At 40.9% G+C, this 20,934-nt stretch overlaps 1 protein-coding gene across 1 annotated transcript; it reads right to left on the bottom strand.

Moving 5' to 3' along the window:
• On the bottom strand, nt 14,309–20,021 carry LOC8078769 (MAR-binding filament-like protein 1). Its single transcript, XM_021457316.1, has 5 exons — nt 19,761–20,021; nt 19,495–19,730; nt 18,405–18,551; nt 17,707–17,969; nt 14,309–16,350 (listed from the first exon to the last, which is right to left on the bottom strand). The coding sequence occupies exons 1-5, from the start codon at nt 19,835–19,837 to the stop codon at nt 14,578–14,580; spliced, it is 2,496 nt and encodes an 831-aa protein (XP_021312991.1). The 5' UTR covers nt 19,838–20,021; the 3' UTR covers nt 14,309–14,577.

Raw genomic sequence — 20,934 nt, 5'->3', positions numbered from 1 at the left:
GGGGAGGGGAGGGGGAGGGGGGTTGCAGAAGCGAGCGCGGCGGAGGATTTATGACGGGCGCGGGGGCAGTGGGAGGCTAGGGGCACACCCGCGTTCGCCTCCGGATTTTGCGTCCGAGAATTCGTGCCAGCGCCAGGCGTGGCCGTGTGGCGTGGGCGTGGGCGTGGGCTGGAGCATCGAGTAGCAGCAGTGCGAAAAAGAACCGCGGACCGCGAGTCCAGTTCAAACTCTCAGTCACAGCGCGTGAGGGAAAAAGCTAACAAAAGCGGATGGATTATTTTTTTTATATTATTATATATATGATGAAAAAGAGGGAAAGGTGTTAATTGCACGGAATATTTCCTATATGTGATTTGTGAGCGGACTTTATTCAGAGGAGAACGTGCTAGGCCAGCGTGCACGCATCTTGCCCCGCGTTACAACAAAATAACAGAAGACGTGATGAGAGCGAAAAATGGGATTAGCAAACGTGTTTCGTGCATTGCAATAGTTAGCCTTGGGCAAATTTAACTGAGAAGCGATAACCGAACTGAAATAATTAGAATTGAAAATTTTGGTTCCTAATATTAAGGAACTGAAATAAGCCGAAGAAAATTCGGTTCCTACTCTCGATTAACCAAATTAACCGGAAGAACCCAATTACATGAATTATACTTCACCTACTTGTATTTTGTAAGATTATGTTTGGTTTATGTGTGGTGTTTTGTTTTTTGTGTTAATGTATTGTTATTGTTTTCTTAAAAATTATTATTATTAAAGAATGAATATAGTGTTGCATAAATTTGCTTTAGAACACGTATATTTATTATTTTCTTGAGGTCTTTCTGTCGACGAAAGCCGGTCGGCAGTCTACCTTGGGGTATACCCACGGTAGTAGTTTATCGGTAGACGGTGCGCAAACTACGAACTCGATGATGACGCAAGACACGGGCGAGCTTTTTATCCAGGTTCGGCCGCCGAGTTGGCGTAATACCTACGTCCTGCGTCTGGTTGTATTGATTTGTGTTGAGAGAATAATCGTGTATATGACTTGTCCTCTAGGGGCCTCTGCCCCTCCTTATATATCCTGAAGGGACAGAGTTACAAGTAAACTATCCTATTTGGTACAATATCTTGTAGTCTTGCGGTGCACGCCGATCAGTCGTGCGCCGCACGTCTTCATCCTGTGGGCCGAGCCACCTCTGACGGTGCGGCCCATATAGGCCCATGAGGGTATAGGGGTTTATACCCCTACAGCTAGTCCCCGAGCACCATGTATTGTGATGTAACACGCCGTCTTGAGCTTCTTCGATCAGTGAGGCTTGACGTCTTCAATAAGCAGGAAAGTCGCCCAAACAGTTGCAACGGTATTTTGACCAACTCAAAAGACAGTTGATCAACATTGACATCGAAGAAGCAGGTTGTTCGAAGAATGCATGGTGCTCTAAATTAAAAAAGATTTCTTTCCTGTTGAAGTGTGCCCACTTTACTTTTCTGAAAAGTATAGACCTCAAAAAAGCAAGCATATTCACCGCAAGGTGAAGTGTGCCCACTTAGTCCCCGAGCCTGGTAGTAGGTGACGTAGGCACGTGGTGCCAGGGTCTAAAGAGAAAAAACCACATAGAAAATCTGATACTGAAATGCATCGATAGATGCATCGTACCGATGTAGTCCCCGAGCTTGCTGGAAGGCGAAGTATGAGCCTTGTAGCAAGGTCTAAAAAATTAAAATTACCTAGTCCAATTCATATGTAACTGAGAAAAGCAGTCCCCAAGCTGCGGTCGGACAGTGATCGAAGCAAGTCTCGAGCACAGCGCAGGGAGTGATTGATGAGTCTCCGAGCACGATCGGTAGTCAGCACAGTCCCCGAGCACGACATAGAGACTGATCGGCCAGTCTCCGAGCGTGATTGGGAACGTAAACGTCCTCGGTGGTCGGCACAGTCTTCAAGCACAGCGTAGAGAGTAGTCGACAAGTCCCCGAGCGTGGTTGGGAACGTAAACGTGCTCGGTGGTCGGAGCAGTCCCCGGGCACAGCGTAGGGAATAGTCGACGAGTCCCCGAGCGTAGCTTGTCGACTAGACCAAACTCCTGAAAAATAAATATAGAGAATAGGTAGTACATGATGTATAAATAAACTCTAGATAAAAAATTAGTACTGAGACAAGTTTTAGATTTTTTGTTATAAAATTAGCACGAGTAGTTAATTCATCCTAGAGCTTGTACCAGCTCTGGTCTAGCCAACAATCAGCATGAGATGCGGAACCTAGACATGTGTAGAATTGCCAGCCTCGACAGAGAGCTACTGCCGACCACCCAGAACGCAGAGGGCGGATCTCATGCACGTGTAGGGAGGAGTCGGAGACAGTACCGGCTCTGGAAAACTCGTGTAGGAGAAAAAACTAGTCGGCTAACCAAAAAATTATTTTGAAGGATAATAATATTAAAAATGTTATGCCATAAATAAATAAAATATTAGAAGTGCACTTATCTTTGAAAGAAAGTTTAGTCAGTGACGACAAAATTGTCCGGCCTTCGAGCTTTTCGACTTGTCATGACGGTGGTCGCTGTTGTCATAGCGTCGTTCTTCGCGGCGATTATTATTGCGACTGGTGGTCAGAGCAAGTAGGCCAAACAATTTGGTCGATGGCCCGAGCAGGTCGGTGTTGTCGATCTGCCTCCCTTTGTAGCAGGGAAGCGGGTGACGCGTTGTCGGCGTGGTCGGAGACGTTGCTGGAGTAGTCGGAGTCGTAGCCAGCGTGGTTGGAGCCGCCGCCGACGTCGATGAAGAAGTGGTTGGCGCAGATCGGATCTACACCTCCTCCGTGGTCATGGCGGTGAAGTTGTTGAAGCTGACGGTGAACATGAAGTCGCCCGCCATGGCCGCGAAGTCGGGGATGATGGCCATCTTGTTCGTCGGGAGAGCTGTACTTACACCCCCTACCTGGCGCGCCACTGTCGACGAAAGCTGGTCGGCAGTCTACCTTGGGGTATACCCACGGTAGTAGTTTATCGGTAGACGGTGCGCAAACTACGAACTCGATGATGACGCAAGACACGGGCGAGCTTTTTATCCAGGTTCGGCCGCCGAGTTGGCGTAATACCTACGTCCTGCGTCTGGTTGTATTGATTTGTGTTGAGAGAATAATCGTGTATATGACTTGTCCTCTAGGGGCCCCTGCCCCTCCTTATATATCCTAAAGGGACAGAGTTACAAGTAAATTATCCTATTTGGTACAATATCTTGTAGTCTTGCGGTGCACGCCGATCAGTCGTGCGCCGCACGTCTTCATCCTGTGGGCCGAGCCACCTCTGACGGTGCGGCCCATATAGGCCCATGAGGGTATAGGGGTTTATACCCCTACACTTTCTGAAAAAGTTTGGTTACTTCGGGTAGAGCTGGAAGCGAACTAAAATAGCCAAAAACCGAAATGGTTGATTCCTATAATTTTTTGAGAACTAACCGGTTTCTATTTTCTAAGAACCAAATTTTCTTCAAAAACCGAATGCCCAGCCCTAGCAATAGGATATAATATGTCTTAAAATCAAACTTCATAACATCTATGCTTGTAATCAAACTCTATATCATTTCTATACAATAGTTGTTCTAACGAGTATAAGCATGAGTGTGAATTTCATATGAGACATAAAGGACATCAAAGCAATTTGGAAAGTAAAAAGACAAAACAGAAGAGTTTATTGGCTCTTTAATGTTATTATATATATACAGATATATAAAGATAATTTGATATAAATATAGATATCTTACTAATCTTTTAAGGTGCAATGCAATATATAATATATAAATTAATTGATATAGATATAGACATAGACATAGATATATTATTACCTTGATCCTTTATACAATTTTAGATTTGGTAAAAGTCAAAATGGGTATTATAGAATATATTTTGTGATGAATTTAAATTATTTATTTAGTATGATAAATATTATATAGATTTAGTTAAACTTTAAATAGTTTGACTTACCATTGTTTAAGAATAGCATCATTTTTACTACGTCTCAAGAGAATGCAACTCTTCATTCTAAATCAACAAGCTCAAGTTTGACAATTTTTTTAAAAAAATATACAAGTATTTGAACTATTAAATGTGTGCTTTCTTATAAATTGAGTTAAATTTATGGTAATCTGACTTAGATAAATTTGTGGTGTTTTTTTCAAAGGTGGTACAAAGGAGAAAGAAAAAAACAAGTTTATTAATGATCCTGCTCACTGGACTGATAGTGTGACACACACACACACTGTACCCAGTACACTGCCGTGTTGGTCAAAGGAAGGGATTTATTTACAGAAATTAGAAGTGGTCATGTGAATCGTAAACAAGACTATCCCAGCATCCAACCAGTACATGCAGATGAATATGGAAAGCAACCAAAATATTTAAGTAACCTGCCTATATCCATTAGATTTTTGCCCCTGGCCTACTAGGAGTATTTAATTTTGTTTATTCTGTGCACGTAATGTTTGTTCTATCGGCGTGTGGTACAGGAGCATAAAGAACTCGAATGCAAGGACGTGAGAGGCAGTCACGCGGCACACCGCACACTGCATGGCCAGCTGTTTGAGGTTGACCATCTTTGGCCCGGTGGGGTTTTGCGCTTTTGCTTGTGACGTTGAAATATACACCCGTCAAACAAATATACTACCTCCATCCGACAAAAAAAAATTGCAATTCTTAAGTAATATCATATTTTAGTACTTATATTGACCAACTATAGATGAAAAAATATCAGTGTTTATAAGACCAAATAAATATTATTAGATTAGTTATAAAATATATTTTCATGATAAATTAATTTAAAGTCATAAATTCCATGTTTATCAGTGTTTATAAATAGGAGGCAGTACGTGTGAATTGAGGAGGCAGTACCATCTAATTTTTTTTACTCCATCTGTACTACAGGGTGAAGCTAAGGCCTTATTTACTTCCACTCAAAAACCTAAAATTAAATACAACACAAAATAGGAGTAGATCAAATGTGCCAAGCAATCATATAGTTTCATATGCATATCAGGTTGCAGGCGGGCTCATTCGCGGCTGTCCGCTAACCCGCATCGCTTGCCGCAAAGTTTATTTGTGGGTTTGCGGTCAGCCTCTAAGCTATAAACTTTGCGGGTAAATTTTTGGCGGACATAACAGACTAGGCTGCTAAACCCGCGAGATCCGCTATACTACATAGAGACTATGTGGATATTGTCTCTCTCCACGTATATACTATAAGAATTTAGAATCTATAAGCTAAACATTTATATCCAGTTAATTAACGAGCACAGATGATACAACTTTGCACTGATCATTTTAATTTTCATATCCCGGCTATCTATATATTGTACGTTCCCAAATATAACAACATCAAGAAGTACATGTATAGAAACAAGGACAAATATCCCGTAACAAAAGTTATTATTACTAAATAAAGACATAACATATGTATTTACTCTTCACTCTTGCGGGCTCTTGCGGGCTCTTGTGAGATTGCTCGTTCGCCCAACGGACTTGGCGGGTTGGAGTCACTAGGCCACGAAAAAATTGCAGGCCGTCCGCAATAGCCGCGAAGCCAAATTTTGCGGAGCGAGGGGACGGGTTATGTTGACAACCCGCCCCGCCTACAATCTGATATGCATAGTTGGATACCATTTCTGCATCGCAACAATCCAGAAGCCATAAGGCTGCATAGGTATTCAAAAAACATCATAATAAACAATGAATTTCAGAACCAATTGAGAGTTCAGTTGGCATACGATTGATTTGCTATACTCTGCAGCTTTTCTCAAAACTGAACGTATATTTCCTCTCGTAAAAAAAAACAAAATGTATTTAGAGAAATCTGAGTAGAGTACATGAATATTTTCTAGTGCAAGAGCGGGAGCACCGGCGCCTCGAGCAGCACGGGAGCACGCAGGTGAGCGCGCAGGCGGGCGTGTGCGGAAGCTGCGCTTCCGTGCGCGAGGAGGCGGCACGGCGGTGACGGAGCAATCAGGCAACCACATGTCGGAGCTGCACTTCGCACGCGAGGATATGGCGCAGTGGCGACGGAGCAATTAGATGGCCATGTCTCGGCGCTGCGCTTTCCGCATGAGGATGCGGCGGCGACAGAGCAATGAGGTGGGCGCGTGTGGGAGCTGCCCTTTTACACGCGAGGATGCGGTGCCGCGGCGATGGAGCAATGGATCCCAAGGAAAGCCGCTGGAAACTACTAGTGTCTCCCCAGTCGGGCCGGTTTCTTTGAAGTAGAAACCGTTTCTGTGATTTCTTCTCTCTTTCTTCGTTAATTCTTTTGCCACATCAGTAAAAAAAACTAAATTATTAATGTAATTAAGAGAGATAGAAACTATAATTAATATACCATTAGGACTGCCCTTAGTCTATAATTAAACAATAATTATCATAAACAAACGAAAGTGCTATAGTGTCACGAAATTTTTCACTTCACCAACTAAACACGGCCTAAAGCGAAGGAAATACTCCACCTAGCCTCTTGCCGATCTTACTAACGGGTAATTGCGCGAGGTGTTTATGGGCTCGTGCCTAACTAAATCGTCTAGGTCGACTTTGTTGCTGCTGTGAGATTTCAATCCTTGAGTGGTTTGTACGAGTTTCGTGCGATCTCAGCGTGCTAACATTTTGAATGTGTGTCTGGTCTTTTGCATTTTCTTATAATGTTTTCTTTGCAAGGTGACATGCAGAGATGTGTAGAAAATACTTCTTCGATTTAGGATTTAGGGTAGAGATACATTCCATGTTTGATCCAATTATACTTATTAAGAATATCAGTACTCCCTCCATCTCAAATTATATGTTATTCCAAGAATCTTGGAGTGTTAAACCATCTCAAATTTGACCAAAATTATATCATAACATAATAAAATTTATGATAACAACTAAGTATCATTAGATTCTTCATTAATTATATTTTCATATTATATCTATTTAATGTTATGAATCTTTATAATTTTTTCTATAATTTTGGTCAAATTTGAAATGCTTTGACTCTCCAAGATTCTTATAATGACTTATAATTTAAAATGGAGAGGGTATATTTTTATAAGTATTTCATCATTTTTAAAAAAATTAACTCCTCAAGAAACAAGATATATGTTTGTTTTGGGACAGAGGGAGAATGACTGAGCATGTAACTTTTTTGACATGAACAACGGCAAAATGACCTTTCTTGTGTAATGTTTTACGGAACCTACCTTGACCACTTTTTTGTTTGTTTTCTTTTTCAAATCATTATAAATGCAGACACTTATACATATAAACACGCTCATCCTTATAGAAACATGTACATACACCCTGCCTTTGTAGGAATGTAGACACCTCTGAGATTGAGCAGATCTCGAAATTAATAAATTCACCTCAAGTGCCTCGCCATCGACTGACATATGCCGTATTCTCTGTGGTTTGTTTTATTAAAAAAATACAAGTTGTCATATTAATTTGATAAACTAAAAGGCACAAGCATAGATCACTTGAAATACCGGGATTAAATTTGATCATTGGAACACAAGGAGAGGGCGGTAGCACCCCTGCCCGCACGAATGGCTGTTATTTTTTATTTAAAAAAAAAATACAAGAAGGTAATCAGAGTACGTACCGTCGCAACTTGATCCAAATGCCCAGTAATGTTAGTGGTAAAACTGATTTGTAGTACTGTAACATTAGTCGTCTTTGCTTTCGCGCTACATATATATGTACATGCACAATACTGAACTGCTTGATCACAATTAATCACCTCGACAATCTGGTGACGCACGAGTGTCACGAACCCAGCTGCGCCTACGTACCTATATATGCCTCAAAAATTTGCTAGCATGGATCTGTTGCTTTGCAGCCATGCTGGATGGCCATCTTCGTCGCTTCTCCGTCCGTTTTGCTGTCGCGCTATATATCTTTCTTCTCGGTCAGAAAGAGAAGAGCGGCAGCACCACATATGGCAGTATCCCATATGGGACTGACTGAGTAGATAAGAGTCGTCGTCGAGACTCGAGAGCAACCGCTGCTTTCACTTCATCTAGAGAGCGCCCGAGGGTAATAACGAACTCCATCCATCTGAAAATAAATCGACGTCTCTGTTTTTTTCTAGTAAGTTTAACTGAATATAAATATCAAGTTAATTATATATATAATCTCTAAATAAATTTACTATAAAGATATATCTAATAATAACACTTATTATCTATCATGAATGCTTTGTATTTTTATATATATTTGTCGGAATTCAAAAGATTTGACTCCTTTAGTAAGATACATGTTTGTTTCAGAATGGAGGGAGTACTCGGCTTGTTCGACGTACCTCCAATCCAAAAAGACCGCTAGATTATTTTTTGTTAAATATTTTTAATTTAACTAGCTGTATAGAATACATTATTAATATTTGTAACTCCGAATAGGTATGCACCATCAAAGTACACTTAAAACTAACAAAATGATATTTATTCAGTTATTTTTTATAGGTTAGCAAACGTGTCCGTATGTTGTATCGGAACACCTCTTGAAATCGTATTTCATCCTATTATTAGTCGTGAGTTGTGCGTACTCGTATGAGAACAAATTGTAAGCTCAGATGCCCATACAGGACACGGAGGGTGCAAGGTCAAGGTTGTTATATCGGATTTAGATTAAGTTTACTGGCATGTGGAGGATGAACACGGGGTGATTTTCTTGAAGCAACGAAAATAAGAATATTTTGCTTTTTAATATTAATTATAGATTATAGATATAGATATGATAGAGATATAAATATAGATAATATAGATATAGATTTATCTGATTAAATCTGATATAGATATAGATATAGATATAGATATGAGATGTCTTTTTACAAAGCAAATATATCTCTGACAATTCGTTAAGAAAGATGTACCGAGAGTTCATTTATCAGTGTTTTTCTCTCACAACAAATCAGTCAACTATGGCTTATCAGCCAAATAAATAAAGCGTGATTATCTGATCGAGTGAGGCCTAGGTTTGTGCCTTCGTGGCATGTACGGTTGGGGCTCTTTCCCAGGCAGATGCTGCGGCACATCTGCATCTGCTATTCTCATGGTTAGCGACCACTAGCCTCCAGTCCAGGCTCTAGGGCGCGCGTTACCGTCGTCTGAACATGAAGATCCCGTTTCGCGTGTAGGCAAACCCGCGAATACGATACGACGACGTGCAGTTGGGCAGGATCGGACGGATGTATACGCAGTATGTAGCTGGTACAGGTACAGAGGCAGCCTGAGTCGTCTGTGATGTGTGCATGGCACGAGAAGCACAAGGAAAAAGGAGACACGCACGCCGGCCAGCCGTAGCTTCCTTCCTGCTACACCTACAAATGCAGGCTATTTAAGCAGCGTACTCCTACACGTCGATGCATGAGCAGTGCTGTGGATCGGAGGACGAGGACGGGTGCGGCGGTCCTCCTGTCTGCCTGCCTAGGAGTGTCTATATCTGTCGGTCGTTTCACTCCGTTTAGTATTCCTACTGAAGGTTTTTTTTTTTGTTTCACACGAAATTATAGCATATTTTTTTAAGAGAGGAAAACACTGCAGCACGACTAGGAGAGAAAAAAAGTTCAGGCCTTGTTTAGTTAGGGAATTTTTTTGGCTTTAGTTATTGTAGCATTTTCGTTTATATTTAGTAATTATTGTCCAATCATAAACTAACTAGGTTTAAAAGATTCGTCTCGTAAATTACAGATAAATTGTGTAATAGTTATTTCTTTTATCTATATTTAATTTAATGCTTCATGCATGCGTCCAAAGGTTCGATAATAGGAAATCTTAATTTTTTTTTGGAAACTAAGGCCTCGTTTAGTTCTTTTTTTTCAAAATGGAAACTTTATCACTTTCACTTGTTCATAAGCTAACTAGGCTCAAAAATTCATCTCACAAATTACAGATAAACAGTATAATTATTTATTATTTATATTTATATTTAATGCTTTATGCATGCATTGTGATTTGATGTAACGAAAAATCTAAAATTCTTTAGCAAAAATTTTTTAGGAACTAAACAAGACCTCAGTGAAGGTGCAGTTCCGGTAGAGGCTGGAGGAGTCTGACTGATCACGAACAGCCACGGAGGACGTCGTATAGGTGGAGGTCGGGTGTCCCCTCCCCTACGACGGTGACGCAGAGCAAAAGTCCGGGACGAGTCCCGAGGCGGAGGCAAGACGGGCGACCCGTATCCGTGGATGGATATCGGCGTGGTGGACGGTTGGGCGGGCGCTGACGCTGACACGGCGCACACATGCATGTGCGGGACGACGACGTGGTGGAGCACGGCGGTTGGAAGGCGTGGACCCACGTGGCAGCGACCCGTCGCCCGCAAGGGACAACCGGACAAAGGCTACAGGTTCGGATTTGGGCCTTAAAGTGCGGTACTGTAGCACTTTCGTTGGTTTGTGACAAATATTATCCAATCATGTACTAACTAGGATCAAGAGATTCGTCTCGTGATTTACAACTAAACTGTGTAATTAGTTTTTGTTTTCGTTTATATTTAATGTTTCATATATGTGACACAAGATTTGATGTGACGGGAAATCTTCAAAACTTTTTGGTTTTTAGGGTGAACTAAACAAGGCCTTGGTCAGTAATACCGGTAGCGGCTCTGACTCTGACCCCAACATACGAGAAGCCGATGGGCGTAGGAATTCGCTGTCGGCAGAGCTGGCCGGCTTCATGGCGACGGCGATCACCACCGGTCCACATTCCATGGCAAAATCCCCATGCCAGCTTACTGGCAGTGTCAGGCCTCTGAATTCAAAGAGAGCGAAGCATGATTCTCAGGTCTTGTTTAGTTCCGAAAAAATTTTTGATTTTGGCACCGTAGCACTTTCGTTTGTTTGTGACAAATATTATTCAATTATAGACTAACTAGGATCAAAAGATTCATCTCGTGATTTACACCTAAACTGTGTAATTAGTTTTTGTTTTCGTCTATATTTAATACTTCATGCAAGTGCTACAAGATTCGATGTGACGGGGAATCTTGAAAACTTTTTTGTTTTCGGAGTCAACTAAACAAGGCCTCAGGCCTTGTTCAGTTTGGAAAAAATTTTGGTTTTGGCTACTGTAGCACTTTCGTTTGTTTGCGACAAATATTGTCCAATTATAGACTAACTAGACTCAAAAGATTCATCTCGCGAATTACAGATAAACTGTGTAATTAGTATTTATTTTTGTCTATATTTAATATTTCATGTATGTGTCATAAAATTTGATGTGACGGGGAATCTTGAAATTTTTTGGAAACTAAACAAGGCCTCACTCTGATCGTTCTACGGCTAGTGCATGCTGATTTGTTCTCGAAGAACACTGACTGCTAAACGGTCTTGTTCATTTTGTTGATAAACTGACTAATTTATTATGGAAAAAAAACACTGTTGATAAACTTAAATGAATATGCCCTGGCTGAACACCACAAGAGAAGAGAAGAGACACGTCCTGTCCTTTCGGGCCGGCGCATCACTGTTCCCTCACGCGCGCGCGTTTATGGTTATGGGAGGGCCGGTGAGTCCGTGCCTGTTACCGCTCTAGCCTTGCAACCGACACGGCAGCGGCAGGAGCAGCAGCAGCCATGGCGCAAGTGCATGCATGCTTCAAGTATTCTAATCATCCATTTAACTGCAGTAACTGCAGTGAGTCCTCACTCAGCTGCGTCCGATGGATCCATCAGACATTCAGAATCTGATGCCCTGGCTGCTGCCTGCTGGGCTGGTGGTGAATGCTTCAATGGTGATCCTCTCCCTGCGTCCGGCACATCGGGCAGGGCCTTGTTTAGTTCATCCTGAAATCCAAAAAGTTTTCAAGATTCTCCGTCACATCAAATCTTGCGGCACATGTCTGAAGCATTAAATATAAATGAAAACAAAAACTAATTACACAGTTTGTCTGTAAATCACGAGATGAATCTTTTGATTCTAGTTAGTTCATGATTGGACAATATTTGTCAAATAAAAACGAAAGTGCTACAGTAGCGAAATCCGAAATTTTTCCGGAACTAAACAAGGCCCAGCTTTGCTTGGGGACTGGAGGAGTTTCTGCTTTGACAGTACAATTTTCAGGCCAACTTGTTAATTACTGTACCTGAAAAGGTTTTCAAAACGAGGTCCGAATGCAAAAGACCTTTGATTTGCTGCCTTGTTTTGATTTGCTGCCTTGTTTTGTCCCCCACCCCACCCCACCCCACAAGGCCACAAGGGCCATAACGGCATGTAAAATGCACGTTCTACATATTCACCAGACCATCACGCTTGTTTATTTAGTTGATAAGTTTAAGTAAACACGTGGAGTCGTGGAAGCTCTCTGATACTCAAAATTGGGGTAAACTTGCCACCAACAAAGGATGACAATGTGTTCAATGACGTTAAAAGTGCATGTAAAAATTAAGTTTACCTCATACATATAGTTCCAAAATTTCAAACTCGGAGTACATGATAAGAAAGACCCTGTTAACGAGAAGCTATAGTGTATAGCTGCAAAATCAATCAGGCAGACTTATGTACGTAGAGTTAAGACCTCATGTGGGCAAAAAAGAGAGAAAGTTCAACAAGGGTTCCCAAATCTCATGTGTAACTGTGATAACTAGAAAAGAAAAGGTAGATCAATGTAATGGGTTCATTTTGGATAAGGAATCCAACCTAACCTGGCAATGTAAGCCTATTGTGCCAGCTATTTTTGAGCTTGGGCTATCACCACTTCAATGTCCTTTTGTTGTTTTTGCCCATTCAATCTAGTAGTCACCACCAATCCCACTGTCCCAAAAATTCCTTGTGTACCATGTCCAGGACAATCTAGATTCAACCCCAACAGCATGGGCCTCATTCGTTGGAGAGTGAAAAGTTTTTGGTATCACATCGAATATTTTATAGAATTTCAGAAAAAGTATTTGGATACTAATAAAAAAACTAATTACATAACTCATGTAGAAACTGTGAGACGAATTTATTAAGTCTAATTAATGTATTATTAGCATATGTGGGTTACTGTAGCATTTAAGGCTAATCATAGACTAATTAGACTTAAAAGATTTGTCTCACGATTTTCAACCAAACTATGTAATTAGTTTATTTTTTATCTATATTTAATGCTCTATGCATGTGTCCAAACGTTCAATGGAATAGGTCAAAACTTTTTGGAAGGGGAACTAAACAAGGCCAGTCTCTCGTTCCAGAAATAAAGTCATTATAAAATACGTGCATGTCTAAGTTTGTAGAAAATATATACAATATTTATATTTATAAATAAGTTTATATTAGGAAAGTATATTGAACGATTTATCTAATAATATTAATTATATGTTATAAATATTAATATTTTTTATTTATAATGGTTAAAGTTAAAAAAAAAGATGACTTCTCAAGAAGCGAAAATAACTTCTATTTTGGGACAGAGAGCCAAATAATTTGCCCCAATTCATTCTCTTGATATTTTTGTCTTACAACTTGAAAGCATATACCACAGTATACATATCATAAGTTAATGGACCACTACCTAGTGATCTTTAGTTCTTTACTATTTTAGCTGAGTCATTCTTGTTGAATTTTACAAGCTGTGGGGGAAACCAAGAAGAACATAATACTTGTAGTTGTGGCAGTAGGATAATGATTTGTCCTAGAAAGGATCATATAACAAAACAAACATGTGCATAATTGCATAGAATATTGCTAGTAGTGAAAGCATCTATCTCCAGCCCTGGTCCCGCTCATAGATCCATAATTAAAACAAGATGGTCCTCATGAGTAATTAAACGGGTAAGAGAACGAATGGCTGACAATATAGTGCAGCAGTCAATAAGGCTTATTTTAGTTCTGAATTTTTTTTTGTTTTTGGTACTGTAGCACTTTTATTTTTGTTTGACAATTATTGTCTAATCATAAACTAACTAGGCTCAAAAGATTCATCTCACGATTTACAGGCAACTGTGCAATTTGTTTTTGTTTTCGACTATATTTAATGCTTAATGCATGTGCCACAAGATTCGATGTGACGAAAAATCTTGAAAAGTTTTTGGTTTTTAGAGTGAACTAAACAAGGCCTAAATATATTACCACATGGATAAGTGTGTCAATTTTATACAGAGAAGGATTAGAGTGATACCAGTCCAGCAGATTTCAGAACTACATCTTCCAGGAAGCAAACTGACCTGTTTTCAGTATACCAGAACAGGCTCACTAAATGAATGATGATTAGTAAGGGGTAGGCTAATCCAATAGTATATGAGACACTAAGTATATAATGCATAATGCTACATGGATTCAAATCAATGATTGGTATAAAAATGAGAAACACAATATCGTGTATGAAGCACTTAGCATAAGCATTAAGTACAGATACTGTAATTTCATCATGTTGGCCATTCAGTAACTCATTTATACACATACACTGTTTTTCAAAAACTAAAACAAAATACATTGAGTAACCGAAATACTACAAAAGGCAAATGTAAATAACACTTGAATAACTATTGATGCTATTTTCAAAGGATGGCAATTTTAAAATTAAGTAACAATGAAATTACTAAATAGAAAGGCATGGAAAAAAATGGCTCCGGCTAGGGCTTCCAAGTTCCAACACAAACTCATGTTATGCGCTACCTTTTCTTCTCCTTACAGTCCTTTTCACAGGCTGCGGAGTTCCAGCAACAACTCCACTGCTCTTCTGATTATGGTCATTCACAGGTTGCTCCTTCAAAGTTTCATTAGTCTCTGGTGGTCCTCTTGCTCGGGGAGGTGCTCTTGGTTTCTGAGAACTGTTTGTACTAATCTGCCTCCTTAGGCGCAGTATCTCACCCTTTGCTAACGCCAATTCCTCTTCAAGATGTCTAGACCTCAATTCAAAGCTCTCCTTCTCTGTCTGAAGCCTTGTGATCATATTCTGAGCATCCTCAGTGTTTTCCTTAGCTTCAGTTGTGATTTTCGTTTGTTCAGATAGAGCCTTGGATAGCATTTCTTTCTCAGCTTCAAGAGTGTCATTCCTAGAATGAGTGCCCTCAAGTTCTTTAGACAGTAACAATGCACTATGGTTCATCTCATCTAGTGACTTTGTTGCCTCATCCAGGTCTGCTTCAAGAGCTTTTCTTGCTTCGGAATCTACCTGCAACTGTTTCGCCAACACTTCAAGTTCCCTATTTAAGGTTGTCACAATTTTCCTTTCCTCAACAAGCTCATGTGTGGTGGACTCCAAATTCTTGTACACATCCAGCAATTCTTTCTTCAAGTTGTCACGAGCTTCAACAATAGATGCCAGCTCATTAGAGGTGGCTTCAAGTTCTTCTTGTCCCTTTTGAACCATTTCCTTTACTGAAGCCAAATCTTCTGACAGAGCTTTGGATAATGATTCTGCCTCTCCTAGTTTATTAGTGAGATCTACTTGCATTTCATTGGACTCCTCTTGGAGTTTAGAAATTTGTGATACCAGGACCTCATTCAATTCTTTTGCCTCCTCAAGCTCCTTGGAAAGTTTGGAAACCTCAGTTCTGGAAGTCTTTAGAGCCTCTTCAGATGATCGAATAGAATCTTTTAAAGTTTCCATGGCCTTAAGTTCATTCTCTAGCATCATTTTGGTAGCATCCAACTCCTTGTTCAACTCAACAATTGTTTCTTGATATTTGCTAGAGTCAGTTAATGCAAAAGACAGTTTTTCTTCAAGCTGTTTTATCTCATCATCTCTTTCTGAGAGTAGTTTGGAATCATGGTTTGCCCTTGTCTCTGAAGCTGCCTTCAGGTCTGTATACTCTTGTATTAACTCGTTAATTTTTTTGTCAGCTTCTTCCTTTTCAGAGTTCAACGTTTCAAGTCTAGCATTGAGTGAATCAATAGAAGATATCTTTGAAGCGAGAGCATTCTTAGTTGTATTGAGCTCCTCCTCAAGTTGTTGTACTCTAGAATTTGCAAGCTCAAGGCTCCTTTTAGTTTCATTTGTGAAAGCGGTCAGCTTTTGGTAGTCTACTTCCTTCGAGGAAAGCGATGCACTGAGTTCCCTGATGTGCTTCGCCTTATCATCAATTTCTTGGCTGAGTAAACTTATCTTTTCCTGCAAAACATCAATCTCACCAAGTTTTTCTTCCAATTTAGTTTTAAGCACATCCTTATCAATGCCAGCTTGTGTGATACTACTCTCTAATCTCTGTATTTCATCCCTAAGTTCCTCAGCTAATTTCTTCTCCTTTCTGAATTCTTCACTCAGTGAGGTCAAAGTCTTTGTTGCTGAAGCTAACTGACCTGAAAGAGAAACTTCCTGCTGCTGGAACTTCATAGATTGCTTCTTTTGTGCTGCTTGCTGCTCCAGTAACCGTTTCTCATAGTTTTCCCTCATCAAAGAAAGTGCTGCCTCATTTTCAGCCAATTTGCTCTCCGTCTGAAGAAGGTAGAACATTGAATATATCAGGTCTCCAATTTCCATAGATAAACTTTTAGAAAATAGAACAACTAGCATATTAAAGGTGTTCAAAATAGTTTTGGCAGCTTTCTGTATTCATAAGACATTACAGATGTCAGCTTTCTTCAGAATCATGGCGGAAAAATGGTAATACAGTTAATCATTAGGTTTTCACAGAGTTTTATCCTCTTTAACGTTCCTACTGTCGCATGTAAAACAAAACCTGAACTTGCAAAAACATAGCGCCAGCACTGATTTCCCTCAAACACCCATCATTGCAGCAACGAAAGAAAATTGTCCGTTTAATTCAGACTAGGAAAGCAACATGAACAACAAACAGGAGTAAAATATTTTGCCTCAAACATTCTCCCTCAGATTATGAAGATACTACAAACCAATTTCGTTTTACGTGGTTCAAGGTTCAGTTTACTAATAAAGCTATCAAGATTTGAGTATCGCTACCTTTAGGGAGAAGAGTAGAGCTCGTGCACAAAAAATTCTTTACTACTTGGTGACTGGTGTAAAACTCTCCTCTACTTCTTTCTTGACTAAGGCTACAAAAATATACAGTGGAGCGCTTTGAAATGGTGCAAATGTTGGAAACCGCACAAAATAGAAATACATGATTACATAGAAGCCTACAAAACCAAAGAATCCAGACATGTAAGTGTAAAAAAAGGAACACAGCTGATGAAAGCATAACCCCCATAATATAAGGCTAAAAGACCGATATTTAAAAAGTGCCAACATCAAGATCATGAATTTGGAAAAAAAAAGGTAAGGTCAAACTCCTTGAATACATTAAGAGCAAATTTTTATTAATTTAATGGCTCAACATCAGATCTGTGTACTTTGGCCTAAGAATGGTGTGCACACTGCACAGGACACACTGCTTAGTTTTCTCTAAATACAAAAGGATGCTAGAAAAATTGCCCGTGTGTCATGACACCACAAATCAAAGTATTGTACATGTGTATCTAGGTCGCACGATGCTTTTAGAAGATTTTGGTAGTGTGGTGAAACTGATTTGTTTTAAATGGCAAGGGTGGATAAATAAGCGAAATATACGGGTAGAGTAGGGGTGGTCAGGCACACCATGAGCACCAACTCCATTGTTTTAGTAAGTAATCGAGATTTTACTAACTGGAAGTATATGCAAAATATGTGATTATACGATGATAAGATCATGGCTGTTTTGGAGAAGCGGTGCCTGCTGGGATGCCTCATACATTGAGCATCATCATTCTCATTTAAGCTATATGAAAGTAAGAATCAATATATCTAAACCAAAACAAACAGTAAAACACATTAACTGCAGGTTTGTAGATGATTTACTGAGGAGATAATTGATTGCAGGGCCTTTTTTTCTTGTAGAGAAGTGCCGTACAGCCCACCAAGAACACCAGAGGCAGCAACTCCAACTGTGCCAAGAAAGCCAACCAGTGGATTCTCTGGAGGTTGTTCTTGCACCAACTGTAAGGATGATTCACGCTGACGAGCTTCAGGAGTATTAGTTTCAACCTGAGTTCCTTCAGGTTGAGTTTTTTCAGGTTTTGCCATACCCTTTGTCCCTTCAAATTGAGGGACATTCTTTGTCTCTACAAACATAAGAAATTTATCAACAACTTATCTATGTTTGTGGAATGATGACACAGGCATAAATAAGTGCTCAATGATCAATGACCAGGAAAAAAAATCATGCAAAATATGCATAATTGTATTTCAATTCCCTAATGTCAATGGGGCAGCACCTCCAACTTAGTTAAGTCAAAACTATCTCATCTCAAAGTAAAATGCATTAGTGACCCCCATGGCCCCATGCCAGTTTACAAGAATACAGCATATCGAGATGGTTCAGTTCAATCCATTCATGTGGCTACAAGCAGTCAAAAGAATTGTGCAAGTATGACACAAAAAAGTCTATATGACAACAAATCCAAAAGTCACGTGTTATGGTAATTTTCAAAAGAATTTGTGGTAATCATAACTCCTATCTTTCACACATACTACTCATATAAGGTGGAAGTTCTAACCATCAATCTTATCCTCCTTAGGTCTACAGATGATGGAATTACGTCCAATCTTGAAAGTTTCATAGCAATTCTCAGCTTCACGATTTACCCTTGGGGCATCAATCCCCTTTCTTCTAACAAACCCTTCGAACAATGACATACCATAAACTGCGGGAAATTGAGAAAAGGTGACATCTGATCATATGCTGTAAACAAACTCAAATACCACTGAGCATTTATGTGGATAATGAGTACACTTCCAATTCTAGATTTCTTTTTCCACCAGAATATTATACTCCAAGGAAGACAGTCATACACTAATTCAAGACAGCATGTTTGTGTTTCACGAATTTCCTGCGACACATGTTGTCAATAACATAAAGAACTAGGGGCCTGAATACCAAATTAAGAAGTTGCAGCACATGGAACTATAACTATTAGGTAACATCTGAAACAGTATGTTATTACATATACTTCAAACTTTTAGTTCTTTCATCGGTATAAGTGATGCTCCCCAGTCCCAACGCTCAAGATGCACGCAGCCATTACGGAGCTAATGGGTTTTGACGTGTAAAATCTGACATAAAGTTGATTTAAAGTTTGAATTTCTTCAGAAGCAAACTCAACTCTGGGAACGGTTTTAGCTTCTACTAATTCTTCTTCATACATGCATGCCCTGCTCCAAAAAGGAAAATCGTGCCTGCCAACATCAAAGTTGCTTAGAGCATACTCCTAGATGGATTCAATACCCAGCATATTCTAAACTTTTGTATCCACTGTTTGAACAACAGTTGCAAATTCTCATTCTAGTCGGCAGATGCACATTTGAGACAAGCCCAAACAATTCATGCTGTTATATAAGGCCACAATGCAGCACTATATATATGTATATAGCAATGTCCTCTGCAGAAACGATGTGTCACCTTGATACTCTCACGCTCCTATATTGCAGAACAATTAACATTTGTTAACATCAATCCACAGAATTGCATACGGATTTCACTCGCAACACTACTCCACAGCATGAACATGACCTAAGACGGCCGATTGAGAGCGAATTGCGAAACCAGATTTTACACCTACACTGGCAGGGAATAGGACAGGCACTAACCCTTCACGATGTCCACGGGCGCGGGCGCGGCAGCAGCTTCACGGAGGCTGACGAACGGTATGGCCGAGGCGCCGAGGAGCACCACCCGCCGCGCCAGCACGTAGGCATCGGCGGCGGCCGCCGCCGCCGCCGCGGGAGAAGGACCGCCATCGAGCGGCGAGGCGGCCGACGCAACGACGAAGGCCCCGCCTCGCCGCGCGCGGCGACGGCAGGCGGTGGCGCCCGAGGACGAGGACGAGGAGGAGGAGGAGGAGGAGGAGGAGGAGGAGGAGGAGGAGGAGGCGTATTGGAAGGCGTGCGGCGGAGACGGCGACTGTGACGGCGAGATGACGAGGTAGCCCATCCCGCGCCGGAGAAGCGAAGCCCTAGCAAGCTCACAGTCCCAGCTCTCGCCTCCAGCCCAGCGTGCTACCGCTAGCGCGTTCGAAGTTTTGGGGGAGAGGCAGTGGAAGTGGCTCAGGCTGTGGCGATGGAGAAGGCGCGGATTAGGAGGAGTCAGCCATCCCGACGGAGACGGGGGCGAAAGGCCGAAAGCGCACGCGGCGAGTAAAGCGAGCAGGTGGTGGGTCACCACCGGAGAAAGGACATTTTTGAGGCGTGAAATTACTTTTCTGTCCCCTAGTCTTTACTGTTCGCACGAAATCGCGAGGCGTGACGCCGAGGGTGATTTGGGGTGTTAGCGAGTGGGGAGCCACCGGCCTTGTGCGTAAAAGAGGGGCGGGGCAGGAAATGACAAATGCACCCTGCAGGAGGTTTATGTCGTGGGCTGGAGGACCAGGTTTTAGAGCATCTCCAAAAGTTTTGTCAAATTGACTTGGTATTTGTTGTTATTTACAAACTCTCATAACAAAATGCAAAAGATAAAAATAGGTCATCTCCAAGGGAATTGGCATTTGGACTTGGCAAATGATAAAAATAAAAGGTCTCCAGGCGTGCGCGCTTTCCTCACGCGTGACTTTGCTCGCGCGATTGGGTTTGCAAAGCCATCCACAACTTGGCATTTTTGCCAAATTTGCTCCCTCATTTGCCAAGTTGCCCAAATTGCAAACTCCAAATGCAAAACCGTTGAATACCTCTTTTAGAGCTTTTTGACAAATTACTCAAATGCAAACCTCAAATGCAAAACCTTTAGAGATGCTCTTATGGTGGCTGTATGCCAAGGGCTCTTCCGGGATTTCGTGCGGTCGGTGAGGGGGACATGTCCGACGAGCAGGCTGATCCGGAGTGTGGGTGTGGGATTCGGCCACGTGGCTGAGCGGGGCCCAGCCAACTAGAACCGTGGGAGTCTTATTCGGTCAATCTTTTTGAAAAAAAAAATATATTATCTCTCTTAATTTTATATGAAAGTCTATTTTTTATTTCTAACTCTAAAATCGGACAAAACACCTCTCACAACTTTTAAACTGTTCATCTCACCTCCCTGTTATCTATATATTATCC

This window comes from Sorghum bicolor, chromosome 3, assembly GCF_000003195.3.
Source record: "Sorghum bicolor cultivar BTx623 chromosome 3, Sorghum_bicolor_NCBIv3, whole genome shotgun sequence".
NCBI classification, from domain to species: Eukaryota; Viridiplantae; Streptophyta; class Magnoliopsida; order Poales; family Poaceae; genus Sorghum; species Sorghum bicolor.
Note: the sequence above shows the minus strand (reverse complement) of the source record. Positions and strands in the feature narration are given on the sequence as shown.